Here is a 14,420-nt window from a genome sequence, read left to right as displayed (position 1 = left end):
CCCTCAGATCGGCAGTCTGCAGCCTCCTCACTCTCTGCAGACCTGGACAAAATCACAGACTGGTCAAACAAGTGGAACATGTCTTTCAATCCTGACAAATCTCACATTCTTACTATGTCTCTCCGAAAAGACCGACTGGACAACCCTCCCATCCACTTTCTGAATAATCCTCTCCAAGAATTTCTGTCGCTCAAGCTTTTGGGTCTCACTATCTGCCATGATATTTCCTGGGAAAACCACATTTCCAAGCTGGCCTCCAAAGCCAGTCGCCGACTGGGCATCCTCCGTCGTGCGAAGTCCTTCTTTGGCACACCTGAGCTCCTCACCACATACAAGGCTTTCATCTGCAGCTCAATGGAATACTGTTCTCCCCTCTGGGCTGGTGCTTCTGTCTCACACCTAGCTCGGCTTCACGCTGTTGAAACCAAAGCTTTCAGAATCATTGGAATCTCCAATGCTGACTTGATGAAGCTGACTCTGAGGGCCTTTCACTCTCACCGCAAGCAGGTTGGTGGTCTTTCTCTCCTCCACCGACTCCTCTCCGGCGTAGCTCCCCCAGCTCTGTCTGTGCTCTGTCCACAAAATATTCCTGCAGGTCGCACAAGATTTCCCAGCAACCCTCTCCTGGTGAAACTGCCAAAATCAAGACTCTCTGCTCACCTTCACTCCTTCATTCCTCTTTTCTCCCACCTCTGGAACAAACTCCCTCGCTCTCTTCAATCCCACTCCATCCTCCAGGTCTTTAAAACAGCTGTCCAACACCATCTCTTATTGGTCTCTTCAATCCCACCCCATCGGTCTCTTCAATCCCACCCCATCCAAAACCTTGATCTTTTCTACCCCCGTTAATTCACCTCAGATCCACTTTTTTGAAATACCAACTTCTTTCCTGGAAGTCCGAGCAGTGTCCATTTGTTTTTACCTCAAGTGACACAAAACAACAAATTGACTCCTTTTCTCTATTCAAACTGGTTGAATGAGTGATTTTTATATTGCAGGCACCTACAATTCACCACGGGTGAGTTCAATTCCAAAGTAAGGGAGAATCACCTGCTTGAAATCTAATTATTTCTAACAACCTCTAAGAGGTGCCAATAATATTGTTTGGGCCATTTTAGGATTTCTGTGTGGCATAAGCTTAGATTTTGTCATTTTTTCAGCTTTTTTTGTTTTGTTCCACTGCAAACCAAATAAATACATCTGTGGATACCAAAATATTTTTTAATTACAACAATTTTCTGGAAGAAATGGTGCATTATTTGAAAAAAGTGCAAGGGTGCCAATATTTTTAGCCACCACTGTATGTCGAGAGAGATGGCTCTGATTTCTGATTTGGCATTGAGGACCTCCATCCATCATTAAGACAGCAGAAGCAGCATGCCCAGTGTAGAGTGGCCTGATTTGAATCCAAATTGATGTTTGCTTTTGTATCCATCTTGTCCACACTGTGCATTCATCCCTACCAGTAATTCCTCCCCACATCTCTTATTTGTCCAAATCTTCATCCATTTTGTCCCTCAACCCTGCTGTTTGTGTGTTTCCCCCTTTTATCTCTGCTGTTCTTTTTGTATTGTTACATGCTGATCAATTCTGCATTCTCCCTCTTCCATGAGCCTCGACTTTACATCCAAAAATGGAAGTCATAGGAAGAATGACAGGCAGCGTTGAGTCACAACACTGGCTTTCGCAATTAAGACGGTTTCCATTCTTGGGTGGAGGCAATGGTGAATGGAGGTCTTGTGAGCATATCATAGCAGGTGTGAAAACAATAAGGGGAAGTAAAATGTTTTCTAAATATCATGATTTCTAGCAATTCAGACACTGAAAGCATCACAACAAAAAGTTAATCCAGTAGACAAGGTTGTAAAAATGGCTGAATGCTACATCGATTTATGCTACAATAGGTCTTACATTTTGGTAAAGCCTTTGGAGGCTAGCCATGAACACACGTCCTGCTTGTCGGAGTTGTAGCTGAGAGTCAGTACCATGGGTTTCTGGCTCGGGTACCTGATTCGAGGTGGTTTACGTCCCACCGTGAGCCGTTGAGCCAGTTCGTCGTGGATGAGGGCCATTTTCGATTCAACTGTGGGAATGTGTAAGGGGAGGGTGGAGCAGGGTGAGTACTGTAGTGCTGCCTTACCTTGTCAGGCTGCAGGTTGAGAGGTGTACAAGGTGTTGACTGATCATGATAATAGCAGACAGCATTGACACGGGTACACAAACAGGGGTTTGGGGTAAAGGCCATTTCCTTCCTCGCTGAGATTGAAGGTACACAAACAAACTGCCAAACAATCAAATGTCGTAAGTGGTTTTCAGCAGAGTTTTTGTGGAATGATGAAGATTATACAATCAATCTGAATAGATAATGAGCCTAGTTTTACCATCAATGGATGCAATCAACAGAAAATTAATCTAACTGCTCCGGGGAGCAAGAATAAGCTTATGTTTCGGGCATTAGCCCCTCGTCAGAGCAAAAAGGGGTTAACGCCTGAAACTTCAGCTTCCCCTTGCTTCCGTCGGTGGTTCGTATATAAATCAACGTTCTCTTGATTTCATCCATTGCTCTTCCCGTCTGTCGACACAGATCCACACTCATCTTCATGAGCAAGGATAGTTCTTCATTCTACATTTTGTTTTCGCAAATACCAGAAGACAATTAGAGGGTTCATAGAACAGGATACCCCACGCAGTATACAGTAATTCAATTTTAACAATATAATTGTTTTAACGATCGGTAAAAAAAAAATCTGGATGTTTAGCGCTATGAAGCAATGTTATACACCACCTTATACACCACCTTATACACCATCCTATAGAACATATCCAAATATGGCAAAACTGGAGGTCCATGGAAGTATTTTGAAGGCAATTTGTGTTCTACAGTGTTCAAGTAGATAATATAGTTTAAAGAGGTTTAAAGGTGAATAAATTAATTAATTCCAGGGTTTACCACCATTTTACGTAGTCTATTACATCATTAGTCACGAACGAAGTAAGTAATCAGGTTAAATTCAATGCTTCTAAACTCAATTTCTTCCCCCTCTCTCTCTCTAAGACTCCTCTCAACTCTCCAATCTCCTTTGAAAGTGCTACAATTACACCATGTGATACAATAAACCTACTAGGTATTACCCTAACTTCAAATTTATCCTGGAATCCACACATTACACAAACTAGCAACAGTACCCGCCCTACAATTTATAAACATCTGTTAAATCATATCACACGCAAATCATCAAAATCTAAACAGTATTTGTAGAATTTCAATAAAAGCCATATCACTGTTCATATCGGTAAATATCATTTACCGATATGATATTTAAATAATAATATCATATCGGCATATCGGTAAATATCAATGTGTTTGGAAAAATTGGAAAAATTGGAAAAACAATATAGCCTATTTTACTCCAGGGGGTCCCAGGATTACCCACCCAAAATTTCGTTGCGATCGGTTCAGCCGTTTTTGTGGTACCTGGGAACGGACGGACAGACATTTGGTGAATTATAGTAAGATAGCAAAGTCTGTCTCGATGAAACTGGGAGTCCTGTTCTGATGTCGAAGATTCTTCTCCTCTCAACAGTTGCTTCAACTATATAAAGGATTGATTCGTCCTTGTATAGAGAGCTGCTCTCACATCTGGGATGGTTCTAGTTCCACATACCTATTGGACAGAATTGAATCCAAAGTAATTCGACTTATCAACTCTCCCAATCTGACCTCAAAACTCGACCCGCTCAAATTTGCCGCAAAGTTGGCTCTCTTTCTCTTTTCTACAGATATTACTTCCGTTTCTGCTCCCAATAACTCGCTGCTTGTATTCCTCCGCCATAATCGAGACCACTGAATACTCGACAAGCCACTACATCTCATGATTATTGTGTGGCCATTTTGCAACTCAACGGTGGGCTGTTATGTTTGTTTCTTCCCCTCCACTGCCAAATTCTGGAACTCTTTACCTTCTCATGTTTTTCCAAACAATTATGATCTTCCCCTTTTCAAAAAGCAGGTTTTTTTTACTTCCTCAAAAACTCTTACACTATTCTCTTTTTCTTCACTTTTCTATCAATGCAGTTATTTTATTTAAGGCCTGGTCTCGATGAGGACTATATAGTCTGTGACTGGAGCCTTCAACAGAATTTTTTTTACTTGTTACATTAGTTCTTCAACCCTGTTGTTTGTGTCCTTTATATCATCCTTAAAAACAGTAGGTTTCTTGATTGGAATGATTTTCAATTTATTTGTTTTTTGTTCGTCCTTGTCGTTTTTGTCCACTTGTTTTTATGTTAGTCCAAGATGTTCTCAAATTGCAAAAATCTCTTTTCTGTCTGACTAACACAAGTCGGTTCAACCCATTAGCTGCATGTGAGGTCCTTACCGTTTTTTTATTCCTCTGCCGACGGAGTCGACGGAGGCATTATGTTTTCAGGTCGTCCGTCCGTCCGTCCGCCCGTCCGTTCGTTCGTGATAGGTTTTCGTTACCTCGATAACCTGAGAACGGTTGAAGGGATCTTGGTCAAACTTGTTGCATGTATGTATAATGAGGTAAAGATGAATTGATTCGATTTTGGGGTCACGAGGTCAAAGGCCAACGGTTAGAGGTCATGTAGGTAAAAATACTGTTACCATGATAACTTGTGTACCAGTGATGTAATTCTGACCAAATTTGGTACAATTATGTATAATGATGTAAAGATGAGCTGATTAGATTTTGGGGTCAAGAGGTCAAAGGTCAAAGTCTGTAATATGTCTATAACTTGTAAACAGCTGAAGTTATCTAATTCAAACTTGGTACAGGAATGAATAATGATGTAAAGATTAAATTATTAGATTTTGGGGTTAAGAGGTCAAAGGTCAGTGGTCATGTCAGGTAAAAAATGCGATAATTTGTGAATAGCTGAAGGGATTTAAATTAAAACTTGGAACAGGTATGTATAATGACGTAAACATGAACTGCTTAAATTTTGGGGTCAAGAGGTGAAAGGTAAAAATGTGATAACTTGAGAACAGCTGAATGGATATAAATCAAACTTGGCACAAGTATTATAATAATTTAATAATGTGGGCGGAGGCATATCAGTCGACGTCGTGGCATCGAAGAGTGTCGTTCTAGTTTAAAGCAGCTTTGTTTGCACCCATGACTTAATGCAACTAGAGAGATCATACAACACCTTATCTCACACAGTGTTTAAGTATATAATTCAATTGAAATAAAATAATGATTTTAAAGGTCGTATAAGAAATTCTGGAAGTTTAGTGCCATAGTTGTCTTCTACACCACCTTATTTAATATGTGCAAGTACTGCAAAACTGGAGGTTTTTACAATCCGAAAAAAGTGATTTGTATTCTCCAGTGTTCAAGTACACAATTCAATCGAGATAAAATTAAGATTTTAAAGATTGTAGAAAATAATTCATTCCGGAATTTTACCACCATCATGCCACCTTATTTAACACTTTACATTAGTTATTCGTGCCTGTTGCTTGTGACCTTTATGACGTCCTTAGAACCAGTAAGTTTCCTGTTTGGAATGATTTTCAATCTTGCTTTACTGACAGACAGACAGACGTGAACAAATTGCTTAACCCCACTTTTTGCTTTGCGTGCGCAGGGTAATAAATATACAAACTGCGAGCAGCTCCTGAGCCATCCACATTGGAGCAGAACGACGCTAATAAAGTCTTTGGATTGCACTAGATGTAAGCATTGATCATCAAATATTTTAGCATCACCAGGTGTTACCTGTAAGGTCACATCAAACAAGGTCAGTTCATGCATTACTTCTTAGTCTCTGGACCACCTGAGTTATGTTGAGCAGATGGGAGTGGCTTATCGAAGTGCTCCAGGGCCGCAGATGGTGGCATTGTGGCTCGTGGATTATCGTGAGGAGGAGTTATGTCTTCGGGACCACAAAGTGGATCTTTCAGAAAGTTTGGAGATTCATGCTGAGGTTTGTGGAATCCAGACCCTATCTGCTCACGGTACACATGTGTGGGATACACGTAAGTGTTTGAGTAATGAGGTTCGCATGAATAACAGCAGGGAAATGGTTTATGAAAGAGCAAAGTGGAGGCAACCAGCAGGATATGGAAAAGGAGGGGATAAAAATGGAGGATTTGGATTATTTTTTTAAATAAAATACAAAAATATAAATAAAAAACAAAGGATAAAAAAAAACAAAGGAATCTGAAAAAACAAAGCTTAATACGAGAGTCATACAATGATTTGCTTCAAAGTCGACAGACTATTCAATGCCCACATTACGCGCTTCTACACAAGGGTTTCTGATCTGTTCCTTGTCTGCACACCAAAGGCAAACATCATTGGTGAAACATCACAGGTGAAGAAGAATTGCTCAAATAAATTCTCAAAATGGTATGAAAACAAATGAAGAAAATCCTGAAAGAAGGAAATGAAAAACAAAATGGTAATTGAGAGAGACAAAGAGGTGACAAAGAAATAGGTTTTTGGAGGAATGGAAAAATTCTGTGTCAGACAAGTAATCAGGCCTTGAGTGAGGTGTCTCCAGGACCTGTGGGCCAGGTGGAAATTGGCTTCGACTGTGGGGAGATGGTTTCGGTTGCTGGATAGCAGACAGTAAAGAACCAGGCAGAGGATTTTGCGGCTGATAAAATGCTGCCCTGTACGGTTGAGGTTGAGGCTGTGGTGGAGGGGGTGGAGGTGGTATCTCTTTTTCTCCGCTTGGTTTGTACAAGGGAATGAGGATGTTGTTTGGAACATGACCAATCTCACCGCTCCGGCTTTGTACGCGCCACCATTGTTTTGAATCGTCCAAAACCTACACGCACACACGTTTGGGCAGGAAAGGTGGACAGCTTATCCAAATGTGACATGGAATCGGAATGCAAAGATGGAATCATAAACTGGTTTTGCTGTAAAGCTCATTATGAAAATGTCTGCAGTGATCCACAGATCATAACAAAGAACATGTAGAACGACTAGAACGGCACTCAGTCGAGAGCATACCTCCGCCAGGTGAACAGTTTACGTTTTGTATCCCAGAGTAGACCAGAAAATCACAATACAGAATCACATTTAATCAAAATCATCCGTCCACAACTATTTGAGATATCCTGCTTAATAGCGTTTTTGGCCCGATCTCCCAATGATGAAGAATCACTTAAAAAATTCTACGAGCCAGATACGGATCCAGATCTCCACCAAAATTGAATCGATTCTTCCTTGTCAGACACCCAACTTGTCCACCAAGTTTCGTCCAAATCCATCTGCAACCTTTTGAGATGTCCTGCTTTGTATCGTTTTTGGCCCAATCTCCCAATGGTGAAGAATCATTTTTAAAATTCTACGAGCCGGATCCAGATCCAGATATTCACCAAAATTTAACAGTTTCTTCCTTGTCACACACACAACCTGTCCAACAAGTTTTGTCCAAATCCATCCATAACTTTTTGAGATATCCTGCTATGTATCGTTTTTGGCCCCATCTCCCAATGTTGAAGAATCACTTAAAAAATTAAATAATTCTCATATCCGAATCCATATTCAGATCTTCACCAAAATCTAATCAATTCTTCCTTGTCACACACACAACCTGTCCACCAAGTTTCGTCCAAATCCATCCACAACTTTTTTGAGATATCCTGCTATGCATCGTTTTTGGCCCCATCTCCCAATGGTGAAGAATCACTTAAAAAAATTAAACAATTCTCATATCCGAATCCATATTCAGATCTTCACCAAAATCCAATCTATTCTTCCTTGTGAGACACCCAACCTGTCCAACAAGTTTTGTCCAAATCCATCCACAACTTTTTGAGATATCCTGCAATGTATCGTTTTTGGCCCCATCTCCCAATGTTGAAGAATCACTTAAAAAATTAAATAATTCTCATATCCGAATCCATATTCAGATCTTCACCAAAATCTAATCAATTCCTCCTTGTTACACACACAACCTGTCCACCAAGTTTCGTCCAAATCCGTCCACAACTTTTTGAGATATCCTGCAATGTATCGTTTTTGGCCCTATCTCCCGATGGTGAAGAATCACTTTTAAAATTCTAGTAGTCGAATCCGGATCTTCACCAAAATCTAATCATTTCGTCCTTGTCACATACGCTACATCTCTGCCAAATTTCGTCCGAATCCGTCCACTTTGAGATATTTTGTTCACAAACGGACAGAAAAACTGACAAACAGACAGACAGGGGTGAAAACATAACCTCCATCCACCTTCGTTGGCATAGGTAATTAATTGTGTTAATGGCCTAAAAAGGAGGCATATTTTTTATATGAATGCCAATATGGCAGAATTTTACACCCTACACCTCCCACTACCACAACGTTCACTAAAGGACCCTTTAATGTAAAGGAAGATGATGCAATCTATGTAAGTGTGGCCTTGGGATTTAAACAAAAAATAGGAACAGACAACTGGAAGCTGCAGTAAGATGGGGTACAGGCTGAGTTGGCTACATAAGTGGTAGAACTGATTTTGTAGACAATTAAGGATGTACAAGGATATAAAAAATTCGATCCACCATAACTGTGCCATATCCACATCCTATTAATTTAATCCATCAATTTGCATGCGTATACTATGTTGTACTAACTCCATCTTTACCATCAACATAATCTAACTTAATATCCACATCCCTCATAATTTATATTCATTCACTCATTACGATTCATTCATTCCTTCAGATTCATTCATTCATTCATGTGCCATGCTCTAAACACAGCATAGGTTCTGCTGGAGCAGTTTCTTTGGCAAGAGATGCACAATCTTCAATGGGTTGGCACCCCGATGGAGGACGATCAGGAATTTGTTCAGGGTGCCGGTGATAGATCGCTTACTCGTCGCGAAGGACAATGTGGGATCTTTAACGTCCACCAACTAATGCCTACACATGGGACACACAGATTAATGTCCATCTGAGGGAACACATATACACTGATCAATCACCCTGCCTGTGAAATACCAAGTTGACAGTTTGTAGCTCAATCGGGATTCAAATGCAGGCCAAACAGGTAGGAGGTGAGTATGCGTACGTGACTACATGTGTACTTCGAGGATATCCTGCCAGACCCTTTAACACATACATGCAGAGAGGTTTGCAAGAGTATTGGTACACAATGGCCGACTTTTTCAAAGATAGTGTGTAATCTTTAACATATAGACAACCTGAATGCAGGTGGGACAGCATTACCTCTGACCTTAGACGACAAAATCTAATCAGTTCGTCTTCGCATCATAATATGTACTTTTACCAAGTTTGGTCAAAATCTCATTACTGGTTCACAAATTACCACAGAAACAGAATTTTTACCTTAACAGAACATCTGACCTTTGACCGATTGACCCCATATTTGAATATGTTTATCTTTACATCATTATACATACTTGTACCAAATCTCACTTAGTTACCTTATGCCATTCTTAAGTTATTGTGGCAGTGAAAACCTATAACAGACTCTGACCTTTGACCTCTTTACCCTAAAATCAGTTCATATTTTCATCATAATATATAAGTAGGTGATAAATGTTGCTTCTGGGACACCTCCGTTTAACATGGGAAATCCCTATCTAATGTCATTATTATTTTTTTTTTTTTTTTTTTATTTTTTGTATACTTGTCTTTTTCAAAAATCATAAACACCTCTATTTCTCCCTCTATGAACCTATAATCCTTCTCACCTTATGAACCTATAATCCTTCTCACCTTATGAACCTATAATCCTTCTCGCCTTATGAACCTATAATCCTTCTCACCTTATGAACCTATAATCCTTCTCACCTTATGAACCTATGATTTTCTTCCTTTATGAACCTATAATCCTTCTAGCCTTATGAACCTATGATCCTTCTCACTTACATGTAATTTTTACCCTATTCCCCCCACTACCCCCTTAATGTCGTTCCTTAGACCACTCTACTAATGAACCTATAAATATATTATCTCTTTCTAACTTTTTAAAGAGTTCCATTCTCTGATAGAACTCATCCCCATCAAGTATATTTATAAAGTATACAGGTTCCTTAACCTTTTGTTGTGAAAGTATAAAGTGGTATGTTTCACGGAGGGTTCTTGTTTGACCTCCTCCTCTCCCACATACCATTTTAAAATTATAATATTTATTATCCGATTGATAACCATTAAAGTTCTCACTCCACTCTAATATATTTTTCTTCCCGCCCTCCATTACCCCACTTAACAAATGAATATGTTTATCCGTCTTGAGAACCTTCTGACCAGTGATTCTCTCAACCTCTTGAATCTGATATTTTTCACATTCGTTATGTTTTCCATTTATATACCAAGGTTGATTACACCTCCACTCTTTAGTCTGGTTGATACTTGGTTCTATCATCTATCTATAATTCCAGTAATCTCTGTGTGTATGTATGTATGTATGTATGTATGTATGTATGTCTGTGACCGCTGTTTCTCGACAACCACGGGTCCGATATACTTTAAACTTGCCAGGTATATTGCTGGGGACCCGAGGATGTGCCTTTTCAAGGTTTGAAATTAATCGGACAAGTAGTTACCGAGCTATGTCCAAAAAACGATTCAACCAATCAGAGAGCAGCGAGCTATCACGTGTGCCGAACGTGGCGAACAGACTCTGCCTCGGACGGCACATTTGAGAGCGTATTCATTTATTTCACGTTGGCAAACTATGTTGGCGTTAAACTATGTTTTAAAACTAATTAAAACTAATTTGCGATTCATCGTAACTGCGATTTGCGAACTTCCGGACAGTGAAGACTTCACTTCCGGCAGCCAATCACAGAACGAGCCGAGCCGAGCGCGTGCGCCATTACGGTTCGTAATTCGATTTCTTCCGGAGAAAATAATAATTTCTCGATTTCTTATGCGCATTATTTCTCCCAATTCAGTCAGAGCGAAGGGCGGAAGCGAAGAGCGTTGTTTTTTTTGTTTACGGGCGTACGGGCGGGGTAGAGCGTACGGGTAGCGTTTTTTTTTTTTTTTGGCAAGGAACGGGCACCCACGTACGGGCATGCCCTAGTTTATATAATAGTAAAAAAGGTGGCGGTAGCCCGTTAAAATCCCTAACCCCCCTTTTTAACTTATCACTTATATATATCTTATCACTTATATATATCTTATCACTTATATAGCTTATCACTTATATCTTATCACTTATATATCTTATCACTTATATACTTATATAACCATAAGGGAGACTATCAATTCCATTTTCTAAAATAAACCTCTTATCATCAAAAGCCCCCAATGCTTTCTTATTCACCTCTTCTGTATATAATTGATGTTTATAACTTCTTATTCCATTAATCTTTCTAAACTCTTCTTTCTTTGTTGTTAAACAGTTATAATAATCCTTAAAGTTTATTGTTTCTTTAATGACATTTTTCTTTACACCTTTTAACTTCTTATCAGTCTTTTCAACGTTATTCACAATGTATTTATAAGCATAAGCCTTCGACCTCAATCCCACAAATTCACTCATAACATTTCCTCCCAATTCATCCTTGAACTTTCCAATCACCTTTTTATTTTTAGAAGAGAACAACTCACTCTCTGGACTGTAATTACTTGTATCATAGATATTAATGTCCTTTTTCATGTCTGAATAAACATCATCAGTATTAATTTTCAAAATAAAACTATCAGTATCCATATACAACAATGACACATTATCCTTATACTTTGATTTTAGATTAATATAAACGTAATCATACATTAATGACTTTGACAAGTCAAGAATTGATGTTCCAATGTAAATAGGTTTGTCCATTTCAATACTCTCTTTAACCAAATGGATCGCACAAAAGTTCTCAGTAAAGACCTCAGCTCTAGTAAAACTCGGTCTATTAATTAATTTTGATGCTTGTTCCAAAGATGTTGCTAGTCTGATATTTTGTCTTTTCCTCACATTTTCCATGGTCTTACCAAAGACCGCATTATTCATCAATTTATAAAAGTCTTTCTCAAAATTTGTTTTTGACTCTGTTCTTCTTTGTGTATTAAAATCAATGTACCCCTTTAACCAATGACTGATTGAACTTTAGAACCCTGTGGATCTTCTCTACTCTTAGACCTTTTGATAAATATTGTCGCAAATTTCTTTGGTGTAGTACATAATTTTTCTTGTTATATAATGTAGTAAGTAATTTTTCTGTTGATTCACCTATATCAAACGATCGTTGATAATCACTCAACCATTCTTTCTTTGGACTTTCTTTCTCACAAGCAAATGGAAGATCTTTATGTTTGATATGAAGTTCTTCAGGATATTTTAAATCGACCTCAAAATAATAACCAACCTTTGAATCATCCAATTCTTTTTGTGTAGAGATACATACATCTTGTAAAACTTTTGTGTAGTCTTTTTCCTTTACCCATCTTAGTTTCCCATAAGGAAGAGCTTGAGACATTGCCCAGCCATACAAGTTGTTTGCGTCATAGTACATCAAGTAAGAACTCTCTTTTGTTGAATCATAATTTGGAAGATATTTGTTATTTGCTTTTGCGTATCTGCTCGAGCATACTTGTGAAATTCCACCTCTTTTTGCCTTTTCAATCATCAAAAGCATATCGACATCGGCTATGAAATCCAAATCTTGTTTTGTCATTTTCAACATCGCGCTCCAAGCCAATCCAGGTGCTGTGTAGTAGTGAGCAGGATCCAATCCATATCCAGTGCGACAAACAGATCTAAAGGCTTCAAATACATCGGCCAATAAAAGCACATCAGTTTTGAGATACAAATCGTGATACTCGCCAAGATTCTTGATGTTATATTTTTCCCAAACATTTTGTGCGTGTACATAATCTTTATCAGATATATGACTGTTGTTTAATTTGTTATCGAAATTTTCTTTTAAAGGAAGTTGTGTTTCATTGAATCTCTCAAATGAGTCCATATAGTCATAGGGGTAAATTCCCTTTTGTGTTAGAAAATCTTTATCTGAAAAATACTCTGAAAGACATGGAAACTCTTTTAGATTTTGAACCAAGTTAGCCAATGGACTTGCCATGAATTTAAATGTATCAAGAAATCTGATATGAGTAATAGGAGATGTGTGAATTGTTTTTGTGAATGAAATGTATTTCTGATCCGTGTTAGGAATTGCTGAAATGTGTCCAGATGTCTTTGAAAGTTCATTAATAAATAGATGCGTATCATAATGAGCGTTGTTATGAAGAAAGACAGGAATGAAAGAGGGGAGTTGATAATTAATATTACAACTTTGATGAGCTGGACCTCTATATTTACCAGTGAGATGACAATGATCTCTAACCTTTAGACCTTCACCAATTTTTTCCTCACAAATATGACAAACATTGTTTTTTCAAAATTCCCTTTTCTGTTCACTCGTCAAGGACATTGGTTTATTAGTTTCTCTCATTATCTTGGTTAATCGGACACAGTCTTTTTCTAGTCGTTTCACAAACTCCTCTGGGGTATTTGAGCCTCTATACTCCTCTAACTTGTTATATTTATCACCAACGGATGATTTGATATAATAACAAAAACCGCAAGGAGTATGTTTTTGATATTTATTTGTGTATGATTCTTTTGGATCTGGAGAAGCAGTATCTATTTTTTCTAGAATACTTTCAAAATCAGCATATATAACAAATGGATGTTTGATCTTTTTCTTTTCATCTTTGAATGTGATATTTGAGCCTTCTTTAGGCATATTGATTACCGTTGATTTATGTTCACCACAATAATTTGAATGTTTATCTAATCTTTCTTGTGTATGGAAGAAGTTAAGACAACGCAAACAAATATATATTTTATTTGTTCTTTTACATACTTGTGGTTTTATTAATTTAGCAATATCTTTAATGTATGTATAATGTGAATTTTCCTCTGAATTAAAATATAGAAGATTAATATGAGTTTGTTTACAATTGTCAGAAAGCTTTAAAACCTGAATGCTGTTTGTTTCTGTTAGACCATAAACATTAACTGATAAATTATTTATCTTTTCAAATTTAGGAATATCATTTAAACTTTAAAGCCATAGGAAACTTTAGATCTTTCGTATTTAATGTATTCTCATATTTTTTATAATGAGATACTCTTTCATCATGAAAATGTGGAGGATGTAAGTGTGCTAGAATAGACCAGAGAAAACATTTATTGTCTTTATTTTTGATATTGATAACTGCTTTTCTATTTTTGATAACACTGGGTAAATCAATGTAGGAAGAAGCTTTTAGAGGATCTGATTTAAGAATATGAATGTCTATGTAAATAATTTTTCCTATATTGAATCCACTTCCTACGATTGAATTATCCACATCTTGCTCTTGTTTAATAAGTTCATCATAGACTCCTGATGTTTTAAAATCTTGATATGAAGATATAAAGTGTGGCTCAGTTCTCATGTATGGTGTATCTATAACTCCTTCGTCCTTTGTCATTTCTAATTTT

General features: G+C 37.9%; 1 protein-coding gene across 1 annotated transcript in view; it reads right to left on the bottom strand.

Moving 5' to 3' along the window:
• LOC137432159 (epidermal growth factor receptor kinase substrate 8-like) overlaps positions 1-14,420 on the bottom strand; it is a 29,233-nt gene that overhangs the window by 2,109 nt on the left and 12,704 nt on the right. Inside the window, exons 2-4 of the mRNA XM_078783025.1 lie at positions 6,535-6,801; positions 5,803-5,974; positions 1,912-2,083 (exon numbers count right to left, since the gene is read on the bottom strand). Coding sequence (XP_078639151.1) covers positions 1,912-2,083; positions 5,803-5,974; positions 6,535-6,801 — 611 coding nt within the window. The remainder of the gene's footprint in view (positions 1-1,911; positions 2,084-5,802; positions 5,975-6,534; positions 6,802-14,420) is intronic.

This window comes from Myxine glutinosa, chromosome 8, assembly GCF_964187855.1.
Source record: "Myxine glutinosa chromosome 8, kmMyxGlut1.1, whole genome shotgun sequence".
NCBI lineage: Eukaryota > Metazoa > Chordata > Myxini > Myxiniformes > Myxinidae > Myxine > Myxine glutinosa.
This window is presented reverse-complemented; position numbering and strand designations above follow the sequence as displayed.